Below are 15,885 nucleotides of genomic sequence, written 5' to 3' on the forward strand. Positions count from 1 at the left end.
AACAGGGTTGGTGAAATTCTATATTCTGGAGGAAGTGTGTTTATGCTTCAGCCAGGGGCCAGGAATGTACTTTCCTGCATAAGCACGCCCCAAACACAGAGATGTAAAGTCGCTTTTGTTGCATCTGAACAGGGGACTGTTTGCACACAACAATAAGCCAAAGGCCAGAAGGGAGAGCCGCCACCACCGGGGTGCTAGGTAGGCTGACCCAACCCCTGAGAATGTGCCCATAGTTAGGGAATTACAAAGTGACTAGCACTACAAACTGTAAACCGCCCAGAGACCCCCATGGGGGGGGGGGTTTAGGGCGGTATATAAATCGAATGATAAATAAATAAATAAAAATAAAAATGTGCTACTCGGCCAAGGAACCAGGTGCCTGATTTATTAAACTACTTATACCCCATTTTTCCTCTTAGCTCAAGGTGGCTCCTTGGTCTTTTGGCCCTTGGCCTTCAAATAAAACCACCGTCGGTTGACATATCTAAATCAAGTGCTTTGGGGGGAAAATGCTTTTCCCATTTACAAACCAGGAGTTGATGCAGTGTTACTGCAAGCGCAAGGACTTCTGCTGCAGCACCTGATTCAGACAGAGGAACAATTTTCGGTTTACTGAACAAGTCCTGGTTTGCAGCTTTGGTGCACAGCAGGGCTTGTTCTTGCCACAGCCAACCAAGGCTGGTTGTCATAAGTGACTGCAGCACAGGTGGAATTCCTTACAAGGGTCCCCAGTGTGGTGCTTGTGAGTGCCACGGCACCCTCCAACAGCTTTCCTACTGTCCACCAAATATTTTTAGAAGAGAAGAAGAGATTGGATTTATACCCCGCCCTTCACTACCCAAAGGAGTCTCAGAGCGGCTTACAAACTCCTTTCCCTTCCCCTTCTCACAACTACCCTGTGAGGTAGGGTGGGGCTGAGAGAGCTCTGGCAGAAACTGCTCTTTTTCAAGGGCAGCTCTGACAGAACTATGGCTTGCCCAAGGTCATCTAGCAGCTGCGAGTGGAGGAGTGGGGAATCAAACCCCGTTCTCCCAGATTAGAGTCCGCGCACTTATACACCAAAGTAGAAAGTGGGTGGGGCCCACCAAGTGTCTGTAGAAACTCGGTGGGGCCAACTAGAGCCCTTGCCCAGCAAGGCTTCTTCTGATCGGCTATGCAGATTTTTTTTAAAAAAATCTTGCTTTGGCAGCAGCGGCCACAACAACACAAGAATCTCCCCTGAAGGTCGACTGTGGGAACCCTTTTATGGCTCGCTCCACCTTCTCTGGCAGCCATTTTGCGCCTGCCACGCCCTATCAGAATTCCAAAGGCTCAAAAAGTTTGGGGTCCCGCCTTGCAGCTTCTGAAAATAACTTTCTGAACATAGCCTAACTCAAACAGGACACAGTATCTTATTCCAAGACACTGAAAGGCTGGACAACACATCCAATTACCATGTCAGATTACACAGGGAAGCCATTGAAATTCATAAACATAAACACAATTTCAACAGGAAGGAAGAGTTTAAAGATAAATAGGGCATGGTTTCCAGTCCTGAAGAACATAGAAAGATAAATAGGGCATGGTTTCCAGTCCTGAAAAACACAAAATGCTCTACATCTTACAACAGCACTACAGATAAGATTAGAATTTCAACAGCCAATCCATATGCAAAAGAACCTCCTCAGGAAAGAACCTCCATTAGCATGTCACAGCCTGGGGAACTCCTACAAGACAATGACTCAGCCCTACCCCACCTTCCTGAGTAGATATAAATGACCTGCCTACCATTCTTCTTCTCACACGGACACAGGGAGTACTCCATCTTTCTGTGTTACACCTCTGAGGATGCCAGTCACAGCTGCTGGCAAAACATCAGGTACTACAATGTTAAGACCATGGCCATACGGCCCGGAAAATCTACAACTAATAACTTTATTCTTTATGAAAACTTCAGAAATCTTTTTTTTTTTTTTAAGAAAAACCCTAAACCTTGTAAAATTGTCTAGGGTCAAAAATAACATTGTTTACGTCCATGATCTAATGGCTTATCCCAGCTACGGAACATCAGATTCCTTTGTTCACAGATCATCAGAACAAAACCTGAAACAATACCAGCCCCAAGTACTCTTCTGGTACAGATTCTTATGAACCAGCCATGTGCCCCAAATCCCATGAGTCCTTACAAGACTGCATGCAGACAGGCTTTCTGTTTCCTTTGGAGTCAACACGAGAAGAAGAGATTGGATTTATACTCTGCCCTTCTCTACCCGAAGGCGTCTCAGAGCAGCTTACAGTCTCCTTTCCCTTCCCCTCCCCACAACAGACACCCTGTGAGGAAGGTGGGGCTGAAAGAGCTCTTTCGAGGACTGCTTGTGAGAGAATAGCTCTGAAAGAACTTATGACTGACCCAAGGTCACACCAGCAGCTGCACATGGAGGAGATGGGAATCAAATCTGGTTCTCCCAGATTAGAGCCTGTGCTCTTAACCACTACACCAAACTGGCTCGCAACACTGGTCCCTGATCAAGCAGCAACAGCATTAGACACGTGATTAAAATAAGCTGTGCAAACCTCCCTGGCACAGAGAGGCATTAGCCGGAGATCAGAGGTCCATCATGCAGCACCTATGAGAGGGCTTTCTTGGGGGAAGTGCCAAAATTACCAGCCCCCCCCCCCGGAAGGTCAGTAGTTCAGCAGTTCAAGACCCAAGTTGCCACACGACGGAGTGAGCTCCCGTCTCTAGTTCCAGCTCCTGCCAACCTAGCAGTTCGAAAGCAAGAAACTGCAAGTAGATAAATAGGTACCGCTTCGGTGGGAAGGTAACAGCGTTCCGTGCGCCTTGGTGTTTAGTCATGCCGGCCACATGACCACGGAAATGTCTTCGGACAGTGCTGGCTCTTCGGCTTGGAAACGGAGATGAGCACCGCAACCCTAGAGTCGGACTCGACTGGCTTTTGAGCAAGGGAAACCTTTACCTTTTACCCCCAGGACACCTCCAACAGTTCTGCCGCTTTTAAGCTTCAGGAGCTGTGTTTCAAGTGTTCTTTTGGATTGGCTGTATCTACTGTACTTCTTTAAGGTCTCTCTGGTCCCGGCTGAGTCATCACATAATAAAATTTAGTATGTGCCCTTCCATGGGCAAAGCAGTTTTTCAGCCATTGCTTTTAATGCTGTCTCTTGGAATGTTTCGGTCTTGGTGTTTCTTATTCTGCTTATACATTTAGACATCTCTTGCTTTTTAAAAATTTAAACAGCATTTGATGTTTCAGGATCTGACTGTGAACTGCCTGCCTTAGATTTTTCACTGAAGAGCGGGCAACTTTTTAATGAGCCAAAAGAAGGAAGGTCGTTTCAGCTCGATTTGAGTCCAGTAGCACTAGAGACATCAACGAGAATTTGGGGGGTATAAGCTTCAGATACTTACTTTGAAGAACGAACTTACTTTTAAGGCCATCTTGTCAATAACTCCACAATAAAAGTGGCAATGGGCCACCTTCCCACAAGCACTGCCCACAAGCGCTGAGAGCCAGTTTGGTGTAGTGGTTAAGTGCGCGGACTCTAATCTGGGAGAAGCGGGTTTGATTCCCCACTCCTCCACTTGCACCTGCTGATGTGACCTTGGGTCAGTCACAAGCTCTGGCACAGCTGTCCTTGAAAAAGAGCAGTTTGTGTCAGAGCTCTCTCAGCCCCACCCACCTCACAGGGTGTCTGTTATGGGGAGAGGAAGGGAAAGGAGTTTGTAAGCCCCTCTGAGACACCTTTGGGTAGTGAAGGGCGGGGTATAAATCCAATCTCTTCTTCTTAAGTTTGAGCCACATTTGACGAGCCCCAAATAACCAATTTCTGGCTTCGGAAGGCTTCCCTGCTCAGCCACCCAAAGGAGATCTGTGCCACAAGGGAGCATGAGCAAGCCCAGTTTAAAATGCACAAAAAGCCCTCAATTCCTCACCATTGAACTGATATTAAGCGGAGACCCCGACGGCTGAGTGAAGAGCCCAGCCACCATCGGCAACGACTTGCGTTTTGGCGACACCCCAGAGTTCATGCTAGGCGTCCCCGTGGAGGACCGCTTCCTCCGGCCGCGCTTCTTCCCGTCCTGCACGTAGGCCTGGCCACACTCCATCCGGATGCTTGCCGTAAGCGGGCTGTGCTTACTGGAAGGAGAGTGCTTTATGGTTCCCGTGGCAGGAGAGATGGTGAAGATGATCCTTCGCTTGCCCTCGCTTTCGGGATCGGAGAACGCTGCGTCCACCTGCATGTCCCCCCGTGTCCCTTCAGCGAAGGCTTTCTGGGAGTCCATGTACTGCAATACCCCTCCCAGGCTCTGGCAGGCCCCGTTCAGCCTGGGGCTTGCGGAGTGCTGCTGAGCAGGGGAGTTCTGCCCGGAATTCCGCGAGGGCATCGCCAGCAGAGAAGGGTGCTGCGGAGTGGAGCTCCGAGATCCCACTGAATTAAACAAGCTTCCTGAACTGGACCCGTCCTCCAGAGCTGCGTGGTCGATGCTGTGGTTAAGCTGGGCAGGGCTGTTCGAAAGGGTCCCATTGGCCAACCCAGAGCCTGTCATGTAAGAAAAACCTGTGAAGAGGGAGACAGAAGGGAGTATCAAACTGTTTGATCACCCCCCCCCAAAAAACCCTACTAAATATATGTACAATTTAAGACCAGCAGAATCCCTTTAAGAGAAGAAAGCCAAAGCATTAAAAATATCTAAAGGCAGCATGAAATATAAAAGTCACCTCTTAAAACTGGCCGATTTAGCTGTCCCCAGGCAAAACTAAAACAAACAGAATTAAGTGGGAGGGGAAAACACGCAGTACAAACCCAGCAAAAATCCCTGGAGAAACAAAGACCTTTTAACCTGGCTCTGAAAACTTAAAGGACTCAGCACCAGATGGATGGATACGGGCACTCCTGGGGCCCCGGACCCTGACAGCGGGCCAACGCCTGTGCTTTTCACGGACTACAGGAATCCTGGAAAGCCAACTTCTTTGGTACCTTCCCACACTGAGGTGGGGTCTCTCTCCCTAAGCATCTCTTTACTGAGGATCTCACCTTCCATCTAAATTGCAAAAGGGATCGAAGCTTTACATTGCATGCTCTGGTAAAAAAAAAAAAAGGAACAAAGCGTTTCGACTGCCCGAGGGAACAGCAGCAGACAGTTCCTGGTTTTTAGAGGGCGATCAGAGTAAAGAAACTCCTAGCTTCCTGGCAATCTGAAGATTCTGAGGGGCGGAGATGTCTGCTCCCCCCACCACCACCACTGCACAGGTCTTGGCAGGAAGGGACTCACCTGAGGTAGCCAAAGTCAGTGGCTTGTTGGCAGCAGCACCGCTCACGCCGTTATGAGAACTAGCACCATATTGTTTGTCAAGTGTTGAAAAGGAGTCACGGTTCTGGTGGACGGGGCTCGGTGTGCTTCTCTGGGGGGGGGGGAGGAAGAGGAAGAGAAAACAGGCAACTTCAGTGGGTGAGCGCTGTCTGCTGTTCGCTCAAGGCAGCTGGATCGCAGACTGGTGGCGACCTCAGAGTCAGTGTGAAGGGGTTCAGAACGGAGCCACCCGCAGCGAGGAAAGCCTGACCCGCCCCTAAAAGGCGACTTCTTTTCTTTTCTATTACTGTTCATTCCGCCCAGTGGTCTTGAACAGCCGCTGAGTTTTTTATGTTTAAGCAACGAATGGAGAGCTGCCTACATAATGGGATCGCCCCAACAGAATATGATAAGGTTTCTGCCATTGTTTTAGAATGTCTCTGTATTTCTACAACAGCAGCCAAAAATCTAGTAATGTAACCCATCCATCTACATTGCTCAATAGCCTAAAAGTCTCAGCAGTTGGAGAAACAGAGCCCTTACTAAGTAGGGGGGAAATTAGCTCCTGCCTAAGTTCTAAAAATTAGGGCAGGTTAAAAGTATGGCGTCAACGGATTCGGTGTGATTGAGGCCGCAAAGGCATGTTCTCTCCAAATATGGAATACCAGCATATCTCCCAGTCAAGACTTCAGATGGTGGAACGTTGAAACTTTCCAACGTAAAGGCGTGTCCGTATTTAGGATATGTTAGATCACAAAAATACATTAGGATGCTAACTGGTAAGGGAATGCCAACTGTGAAGGTTGAGCAAACTCTACTTGACCTTATTGCGGTACTTTTATAATCCAGATGTGTCAAACGAATTACTGCAATTTACACAACCCTTCTCAGAATGCAGACTATATTTTTATTACCCAAATAGTACCCTAAATCAGGATCTAAAAAAACAAAAACAAAACAGCCCAAGGCTTTGCACAGTGCATTTAAAGTCTGTGCTAGTCTGGGCCTCACACTGATGAACCTGATAGCCTTATCAAGCTGGACTGAAGAAGATTGGATTTATACCCCACCTTTCACTACCCGAAGGAGGGCAGTTTACAATCCCTTTCCCTTCCCCTCCCCACAACAGAAACCCTGTGGGGTAGGTGGCGCTGAGAGATCTCTTTTGAGAACTGCCCTTGAGACAACAGCTCTGAAAGAATTTATGACTGACCCAAGGTCACACCAGCAACTGCACGTGGACAAGTGGGGAATCAAATCTGATTTTTCCAGATTAGAACCCGTGCTCTTAACCACTACACCAAACTGGCTCAAACTGAGCCAGAAGGTAGAACGTTACCAGGTTCTGAACCCCCGAGGACTGGCTTTCAAACCTTAAAGGGAAAATTTTAAGGAGTCCATGCCATGCATCAGAATCTAGACTGGGTGATCTACCTTTACCTATCGTACGACATCTTACCCTATCCTTCCCACTTAGGGAGCTCAGGATTCTTCCTTTCTCCATTTTACATTCACAACAAACCTACACGTTAGGCTATACAGAGAGAAAGAAACTGGCCCAAGGTCACCTGTCGAGTTTCACAGCCGAGTGGGAAGGTGGGGGGGGGGGGGGGGGGGGGTGTCTCTCAGGGGCAAGTCCAACACTCTGACCACTACCCCGCACTGTCTCCCATTAACACCAAGCGAATTCTGCAGTTCATGGTCCCGTGGATGTGGTGAAAAGTCTTCCAAGTCAGTGGCCTTCAGCCCTTCCAGACCTGGAAGTGCGTGGCAGGGAGTCACACGGCGCGGTAGCAAGGGAAGCGCGAGTGGCACGGCGAGAGAGAACCAGGAGACACAAGCCACGTGCTCTGATGTGGACCACGGCAATAAGCAGGCTGAGGGCCAGAGCCGAGGAGGAAACCTCTCCATGATGGAGCGACCTCACGTGACCGCCCTGCTGCTCATTTCGACGTGCCTAGAGAGGCGGAAGGGCATGGCACCCTCACCCTCTCTGCAGGAAGACCTCCCAAGCAGCAGCAAAAGAAAAAAAAGAGGCAGCTCCATAAAGATCTGCGGCCCCAGCATAAGGGTGGACTGCAAATCCACCTTGAGCATCTGACCACTGCTGAAGACAACCACCACCTTTATAAGGAAGGGATGGGAGAGAAACATCGAGGAGCCCCCTTTACTCACCACCTTCTCAACACGGCTAGGGAGGACAACGCTGGCCAAGGGAATACTAACAGGGAGCTTATTGGGCTGCACCGTGCTGAGGGGAATACTGATGGGGAGGCTGGTGATGGTCTCCCCGTTGCTCACAGGTGTCCTCTCCCGGAAAGCCTGCAAAACACACGAAGCAGACAACGCCCGGTCAAGCGCTCCCTTTCCGCCTATGGCTGTACCACCCTCAATCCGCCTCAGTCGTGGCGGCTCTCACTTTCGGCCGGGGCTTCCTGGCTTTGCTGCGTGCTCATGGGCATGGGCTTAAATTACTAGCAGCAGTTGAAGAGCTGCAAGCATTCCACCCCATCCACCCCATATGTGGACTAACCAGACTGTATTGCACTGCAGAGTCAACGGCATCAGCTGGCCAATAGGCACGAGCACGCGCACGGTTTTGACCAGCATTCTAAAAGAGTCAGCAGAATCACAGTGCCACTATGTTCTCTTTCCTGGAGCATTACAAGGCAAGGGATTTTCTAAAACCAGGAACCGATTTTTAAACATGATGCTGGCAAGGTGAAAACACCAATCTCTGGGACTCTGCCCTCGTGGCGGCTACCAGTTCTTTAGGCATGTTTTTTTTTTTTAACGAGAACTGTGCTAAGCATTTGTTATACATTTTAGAACATGCCCGGCAGTGTTCCCTCAAAGCTGAGTTAGTGTGAGCTAGTTCACAGTTTTTTAGCCTCCGGCTCACAGATTTTTGTCTTAGCTCAGGAAGGAGGGCTCCAGAGCAAACTGATTTAGGCAGTAGCCAAATCGCTCACTCACAACTTTAATGCCCATAGCTCACAAAGCAGAATTTTTGCTCACAAGACTCCACAGCTTAGAGGGAGCACTGATGCCCAGCTAGGCCAGAGAGGTTCTTATGCGTGTTCTCTGGTTTACTTACAATGGTAACCAATGCTCCCTCTAAGCTGTGGAGTCCTGTAGGGGTGTGCAAAAAAAATTAAAAATCGGCCCGATTCGGATTTGGCCGAATTGGGCAGAATCAATTTCGGCCGCATAAAGACTCCTGCATAAAGACTCCTGCATGTCAATTTCAGCAGTATTCAGGAGTCTTTCCGCCAGCCGAATGTCAGTTTCAGCCCCATTATATCCTATGGGCCATTGAAGTCAATGGCGAAAACATAGGGTATATTCTGGGGGCTGGAGGGGAGGGAGGTGGGAGGTGGGAGGGAGAGGCTCCAAACCCACAGGGTAGCTGCTGGAGCCTCTCCCCAAGATACCAACCAAGTTTGAAGAACATTGGACCAGGGGTAAAAGTAACTTTTTCCCCCACCACAGAAAACAATGGAGGGGATAGGGGCAACCTGTTTGAGGGTCCATAGAATTGGACCCCTACAGCTTCCTTACCTTCTCGTTAGGAGCTGGCAAAGCTGCCGGTGAAGAGGGACGGGGTTCCTGAGGGCTCATCTTTATGCCGTTTGGTATCGTCGGGCTCGGAAACGCGACACCATTCTCTTTTATGTGCTCGGATCTGAAACAAAGAGGCTGAAGGGTTAATACTGGCCTTGGCAACAACAGCAACAGGAATGTTTGCGGAGGAGCTGAGGCTGGCTGGCTGGCTGGCTGGCAGGAGACCTCCTCTGAATGAAGGTGATTTTGCTGGCTCGGGCTCTGGAACGGCCACCTAAGGAGCTGGTATGCGATAAGAGAATCACAGCTCCAAAGACCCAAATGCAAAAGAAAAAGCGAGCTGTATGCAAGCGCTATACAAAATCAATGCTCAAAAAACATGGAAAAAAGCTTTATAGTGCTGCTATCAAACCATGTATAAATGACAATGATACAAAAAAGGGAGGTCCAAAAAAGTGCAGGCTGGCGGGGTTTTCCGGAACACAAGTTCGTTTCGACTGGCTTCATCTGAACAGCAGGAAGGAGGAGGAGGAGGAGGAGATTGGATTTATACCCCACCCTTCACTACCCAAAGGAGTCTCAGAGCAGCTTACAAACTCCTTTCCCTTCCCCTCCCCACAACAGACAGCCTGTGAGGTAAAAGAAGAAGAGATTGGATTTATACCCCCACCCTTCACTACCCAAAGGTGTTTCAGAGCGGCTTACAAACTCCTTTCTCTCCCCCTCCCCACAACAGAGACCCTGTGAGGTAGGCGGGGCTGAGAGAGCTCTGACAGAGAAACTGCTCTTTTTCAAGATCAGCTCTCATCAGAACTACGGCTTGCTCAAGGTCATCCAGCAGGTGCAAGTGGAGGAGTGGGGAATCCAACCCGGTTCTCCCAGATTAGAGTCCGCGCACTTAACCACTACACCAAACTGGCTCTCTTCTTAGTTTCATTCTTCATAGTTTTCATCATAGAGTATGATAGCGAAGATCATAGGACTTCATAAAGCTCTCATCATATGCTTCAGTGCTATATTCTACAGTTGCAGTGAAATATTCCAAAGAGACATTCAGGAAGGAGGGGACAGGAGCCTAACAGGTGTTTGCATTTGGAGCTAAGGAGCTGGGGCAGCAGGTGGTGGGAAAGACCTCGGACAGCCACCGCTGGTTGTCAGAGAAGGCAAGGCTGAGCTCAATGGACCATTGGTCTGAGATATTAAGAAAACGCAGTTGCACCTAGAAGACTGGTTTTTTTAAAAAAAAAAATTATAGAGCATGAACTTTCGTCGGCTAAACTTCATCAAGTGCTCAGGCAGGTCCCGTGTCTGCTAAGCAAAACCAAAGATAGCTTCGGAGGGCAGCCAGATTTGAGGGAGGGAGCTTTGGACTTTTAAATGGTTTTAAATGTTTTATATTGGCGTATGCCCTTGTAAGCCGCCCTGAGCCCGCGTAGTGGGGAGGGCGGGGTATACATTGAATAAAATAAATAAATAAAAGCTTATACCCCCAAAATCTGGTCGGTATCTCAGGCCTTACTGGACTTGAATCAAACAAAAAGACAGTGGCTTTTTAAACTGTTCTGAAAGACACAGACGCGCAGACAAGGCAAAATTCCCCCCCAAAAAACAGGCTTGCCTTCCATGATTGATCTCCCTTAGCGATCCACAGCTACAACAAAAACTCTGTGTGTGTGTGTGAGTAGGTGTGTTGTGAAGAGTCCTAAGGCACCCTTTCAAATTAATACAGTTCAAACGTGAGGTGCGACACACTGGGCCAGTGCTCTGCTTGACTGCCCTAGATAATTCCCCAGGATCTTTTACAAAGCACGGGGATTCTACATCAGCTAAGCGGGGGGTCTTACGTAAAATGTGTGTCAAGTGTGGGCAGCTGTGCCGGTCTGCAGCGGGAGAGCTGCAAGGTCTCCAGCATATAAACTTCTGAGAGTCAAAGAAGCTCCGACCAGAGGGAGTTTTGCCTCTCAAAAACTTGTTCCCCTGGATTGCTGGCCTCGAACCGAGGACGGTGTTTGTGCTTTCAAAACCACACAGCATCCTACTGTGTGTTCTGTGTTCTTTTCTCAAATAAGCCGACACCCCCCCCCTTGGGATCAAGAAGAAACTCACCTCTGATGGTTTTCATTACTGGCTGATTTCCCACCGCCCGTATGGTCCTGGTTCAGGTGCCTCCGCAGGGCTATTTTAGCTGGGGAGAACCTGGTGTAGTCCGGCAAGGACAAGCTCGAGGCCCTGTCCGGCTTCTGCCTGCAGTTGTGGTTCGGGGTGCAAGGGACTATATCTGGGTCCAGGTGCGAGGCTGCGTACTGCGGGGTGCCCTGTTTGGAGGAGGGCCTGCCGAGGGCGTGCTGGATCTCATAGGGGGTGGCATGGCCGTTCATGGACAGTTCGGGGCTCATGCCGTTGATCTGGGGCACCGGGAACTTGGGGCACTCCAGTTCGAGCTGGAACGCTCCGTGATCAGGCTCCGACTCGCGGTGCAGGTGGTTCTTGTGGCGCGGCTGCGCTGGCAGCGATTCGTCGGGAGGCATGTACGACTTCAGCTGCAGGAGCTCTTGCTGCCTTTGGCTCTTCTCGAGTTCCACGATGCTGATCTTTTGCAAAGAAAAAACGAAAAGACGGGATGAGACGGGACGCCACAGGCCTCGTGAACACAGCGCTTTGCGGCAGACGCCTCCTTCATGCTACTCTTCAGAAAACACATCCCGCCTCAAAGCTAACCGCTGGGCAGGCAAAAGACAAGTTACAATACAGAATACTTAATATATGCAACACGAATGGTGACCACACACGATATTCAGATGTGTCGCTCGGGAAATATTTCCCGTCTCCCTTCCCCTGGACATTCTGACTTTCAAGCTGCTTTATCTCAAACGACAACCCCTGATTCAAACTTAACTGGATAAAGATTCAGGTGGGTAGCCACTTTGGTCTGGAGCGGCAAAACAAAGTCTGAGTCCAGGGGCACCTTTAAGACCAACGAAGTTTTATTCAAGGTAGAGAAGAAGAAGAGATTGGATTTATACCCCGCCCTTCACTACCCAAAGGTGTCTCAGAGCGGCTTACAACCTCCTTTCCCTTCCCCTCCCCACAACAGACACCCTGTGAGGTAGGTGGGGCTGAGAGAGCTCTTGACAGAAACGGCTCTTTTTCAAGAACAGCTCTTATCAGAGCTACGGCTTGCCCAAGGTCATCCAGCCAGGTGCAAGTGGAGGAGTGGGGAATCAAACCCGGTTCTCCCAGATTAGAGTCCAGGCACTTAACCACTACACCAAACTTCAGATATCTGAAGAAAGCTTATACCTCGAATAAAACTTTGTTGGTCTCAAGGTACCGTTGGACTCGAACTTTGTTTAACTGGATAAAATGACTGGGGAGGGGCTGTGGCTCAGCGGTAGAACACCTGCTTTGCATGCAGGAGGTCCCAGGTTCAGTCCCCGACATCTCCAGTTAAAAAAGGAACAGGCAGTAGGTGCCGAGAAAGACTTCTGCCTGAGACCCTGGAGAGCCACTGCCAGTCTGAGTAGACAGTACTGACTTTGATGGCCCGATGGTCTGATTCAGTGTGAGGCGGCTTCGTGTGTCGTGGACTGTGGTCTAGACTGCTGTGCACAGCTTGCTGTAGTCGGATTCTATTATGTAATCGCTGTGCTGCTAAGTGCAGGGCTGTCAAACATGCAGCCCAGGGGCCGGATCAGGCCCCCAGTGGGCTTCCATCAGGCCCACAGTGGAACTGGCCATCTCCTGCTTCCAGTTCTGTTCCTGCTGCTGCATCATAGCTTGCTTCGCCAGACTCTCTTGAACACTCAGCCGTTTCATGTTTTAACTTGAGCCCCTAGACTCAGAACTCTGAGCATGAGATTTCTGTGGTGAATGTCAATAAATCAAAAGTAGGTTTGCAGCTGACAAATACACACTTGAACAGCATACTCAAGATTGCAACAGCACAGACGTTTTCATGCAATACTTCAGAGCGAGGGGTGTCAGTTCTCAGAGACCGTTAACAAACAAAATATTGCAAGAGTGCTAATGTTTTAAGCATGTTTTTATTTTAAGTAAAAAAACAAGTCTTTGCGTTTGTGTCCTTTATAAAGTTTATATCGCCGCTACCTGGCATTACATTTTATGACACACATGGCCTGGCCCAATGAGGTCTCATTTATGTCAGATCCGGCCCTCATAACAAGTAAGTTTGACACCCTTGGCTTAATGTGTCATGAATTCACATGGAATTCACTGCCACAGGTGGTAGCAGCTACAAGCATAGACGGCTTCAAGAGGGGATGGGATAAACATATGGAGCAGACGTCCATCAGTAGCTATTAGCCACAAGATATAGATAGGAACTCTCGGTCTGGGGCAAGTGATGCTCTGTATTCTTCGTGCTTTTTTTTGGGTGGGGGGCAACAGTGGGAGGGCTTCTAGTGTCCTGGCCCCACTGCTGGACCTCCTGGTGGCACCTGGTATTTTTGGCCACTGTGTGACAGAGTGTTGGACTGGATGGGCCATTGGCCTGATCTAACATGGCTTCTCTTCTGTTCCTATGACTGGGGCAGTGATGCTCTGTATTCTTGGTACTTTGGAGGGCAACAGTGGGAGGGCTTCTAGTGTCCTGGCCCCACTGCTGGACCTCCTGATGGCACCTGGTATTTTTGGCCACTGTGTGACAGAGTGTTGGACTGGATGGGCCATGGGCCTGATCCAACACTGGCTTCCTCTTAAGTTCTTATGTTAATGCTTATGCAGCAGGGCGTCAGTTCTTTCTGGTTGGTTCCAGAGTGCTGTAATCCCAGTGCCTTGGTTACTGAACGTTCCATTTTGTGGACTGTACCAACTCACTAGGTTGCAATCTGCCTCCAGCCCCCGTGAGACAGGCGGACTATAAACAGCGTCAAGAAATAAAAATCAACAAGAGAACTATTTTAAAAGGAGAACTCAGAGTGACTCATCTGGTGCATTTCTACCCTGCCTCTCCGCTGAGGAGCTCAAAGTGGCATGCCTTGAGCTCCTCTCCCTTCTCCCCCGCTGCATCCTCACGGCAGGCCAGAGGAACGTGACACTGGGTCATGAAGCAATGAGCTCCACAGCAGAGCGGGATCCCCAGATCTTAGCCCGACGTTCTAGGGCATGGGTGTCGAACTCATTTGTTATGAGGACCAGATCTGACATAAATGGGACCTTGTTGGACCGGGCCATGGGTGTCATAAAATGTAAGGCCAGGTAGCGGAGATATAAACTTTATAAAGGACACAAACAAAGTTGATTTTTAAAACTTTAAATAATAACATGCTTAAAACACGAGCACTCTCACAATATTTAGTCTATTTAACAGTCTCTGATGACGGACACCTCTTGCTCTGAGTTACTGCAGCAGCAGACCTGGGAAAGGAAGCAGGAAACAGCCAGGGCCTTGCGGGCTGGATTGCAGTCCTGCTCTAGACACTACGCCCCCCACTAGCTTCTCCACACCCCTCCTGCTGTTAACGAGACTGGATTTTCCAAAACTCCCCTCGATTGCATGAACAGTTTGCCAAACGGCGTGAAGTGGGGCTGGTGCTCAACCCCCCCCCCCCGACTTCTGCACCTGTGGCTCCGGTTGGCAGGATTATGAGGATTGTCCAGGTGCTTTCCAGGCGCTGTTAAAAAAGCCAATCTCTGCCAACGAAGGCCTAAAAGGTCCAGACCTGTGACAGAAGCCTGCCCCCACAGTTAGCTGGCTGTTAACAACCTCCCCAACTTGGAGCACTCTCCCATTACAGAACTCCCTACTTCTGGCAATTTGCCCTGTTTAAGAATGCTAAAACTGGCTTATTCGCCCAGACCTCTTGGTCATTCCCGTCACCTTTTCTTCCTTGTTTCTCTCCCCACCACCACCGTCTCTCTACTTTGGGATTCTGGGGTTAGGTCTAGGAACATGGGAGACATCTTTGTTCGGCAGCCAACAAACCTGGCTGCTCTGGATTCTTGCAAGGTTCCGTGCTGTTGGCTGCCTCTGGAGTCTTGCGACTGAGAGGAGGCATCCAGTGTTCCAATAAACTGGAAGCTAAACTGGAGACCCAGTCTGTAGTGGTCAGGAACATGGACTCTAATCTGGAAGAACCGGGTCTGGTTCCCACTCCTCCACACGCAGCTGCTGGTGTGACCTTGGGTCGGTCACAAGTTCTCTCTGAGCTGTTCTCTCAAGGGCAGTTCTCGAGAGAGCTCTCTCAGCCCCACCTCCCTCACAGGTTGTCTGTTGTGGGGAGGGGAAGGGAAAGGAGACTGTAAGCTGCTCTGAGACTCCAAGTGAAGGGCAGGGTATAAATCCAATCTCTTCTTCTTCTCCTCTTCTAAATCTTACGCATTGCTTCGTGGCAACCGTAAGAGATAAATCCTGCACTTCTTTCCTTCCCCCTGTTCCTATTCCCCTATTTCTTACACAGACTCTGAGAAGGAGAAAAGGTACTATCCAATCAAACAGCAGCCCGAGCTGAGAAAGCCTCTCTGAGCTCTCCGGAATGCAGTGAGGGAGGAGGCAGGTTTCGTCTGGATAGGCAGCCTGTCCCCAAGCGTCGGGGGGGGCGGGCTGCTAAAGGGTGCCAAGGCGATCTTCTGCCGGAGCGGGGGGCTCCCGGCTGGTGTCTGGTGTGTGCGCGTGCGCCGCATGCACATCACCCGGAAGTGATGTGACAACGGCAGGCACGCTGGGGGCGGGGCAATGGCCATACAAGGAAAAACCATAGAGTTTTCCCTCGGATTGTGGTGGCCCCGCCCCCAGCGTGCCCGGCGTGGTCGCGTCACTTCTGGGTGACGCGCACATCGGGCCGGAGTTCCCCCGGGGACCCAATTCGGCGGCGGCAGGGAACGGGCCTTGGGAAGCCTATGCTGAACATGCCCAAGGGCCTCCCATAAAGATGTAAAATTTCCGGAAATTTTGAAGTCCGGGAAAAAAACCCGTTTTTTTCCAGGGGAAAATGGAAATTTTTGGAAAAATTGAAAAAAATGCTACATTAGCACTTCTTTTTTCTTTTCCAGATTGAAAGTCATTCTGTTAC

At 49.7% G+C, this 15,885-nt stretch overlaps 1 protein-coding gene across 1 annotated transcript in view; it reads right to left on the reverse strand.

The window, feature by feature from the left end:
* The window catches only part of DOT1L (DOT1-like histone H3K79 methyltransferase), a 124,097-nt gene that overhangs the window by 16,793 nt on the left and 91,419 nt on the right, over nucleotides 1-15,885 (reverse strand). The window contains exons 21-25 of the mRNA XM_015425067.1: nucleotides 10,961-11,445; nucleotides 8,852-8,975; nucleotides 7,466-7,612; nucleotides 5,273-5,402; nucleotides 3,930-4,557 (exon numbers count right to left, since the gene is read on the reverse strand). Coding sequence (XP_015280553.1) covers nucleotides 3,930-4,557; nucleotides 5,273-5,402; nucleotides 7,466-7,612; nucleotides 8,852-8,975; nucleotides 10,961-11,445 — 1,514 coding nt within the window. The remainder of the gene's footprint in view (nucleotides 1-3,929; nucleotides 4,558-5,272; nucleotides 5,403-7,465; nucleotides 7,613-8,851; nucleotides 8,976-10,960; nucleotides 11,446-15,885) is intronic.

Source organism: Gekko japonicus, unplaced genomic scaffold (genome assembly GCF_001447785.1).
Source record: "Gekko japonicus isolate JY-2015 unplaced genomic scaffold, Gekko_japonicus_V1.1 scaffold2858, whole genome shotgun sequence".
Classification (NCBI taxonomy): domain Eukaryota; kingdom Metazoa; phylum Chordata; class Lepidosauria; order Squamata; family Gekkonidae; genus Gekko; species Gekko japonicus.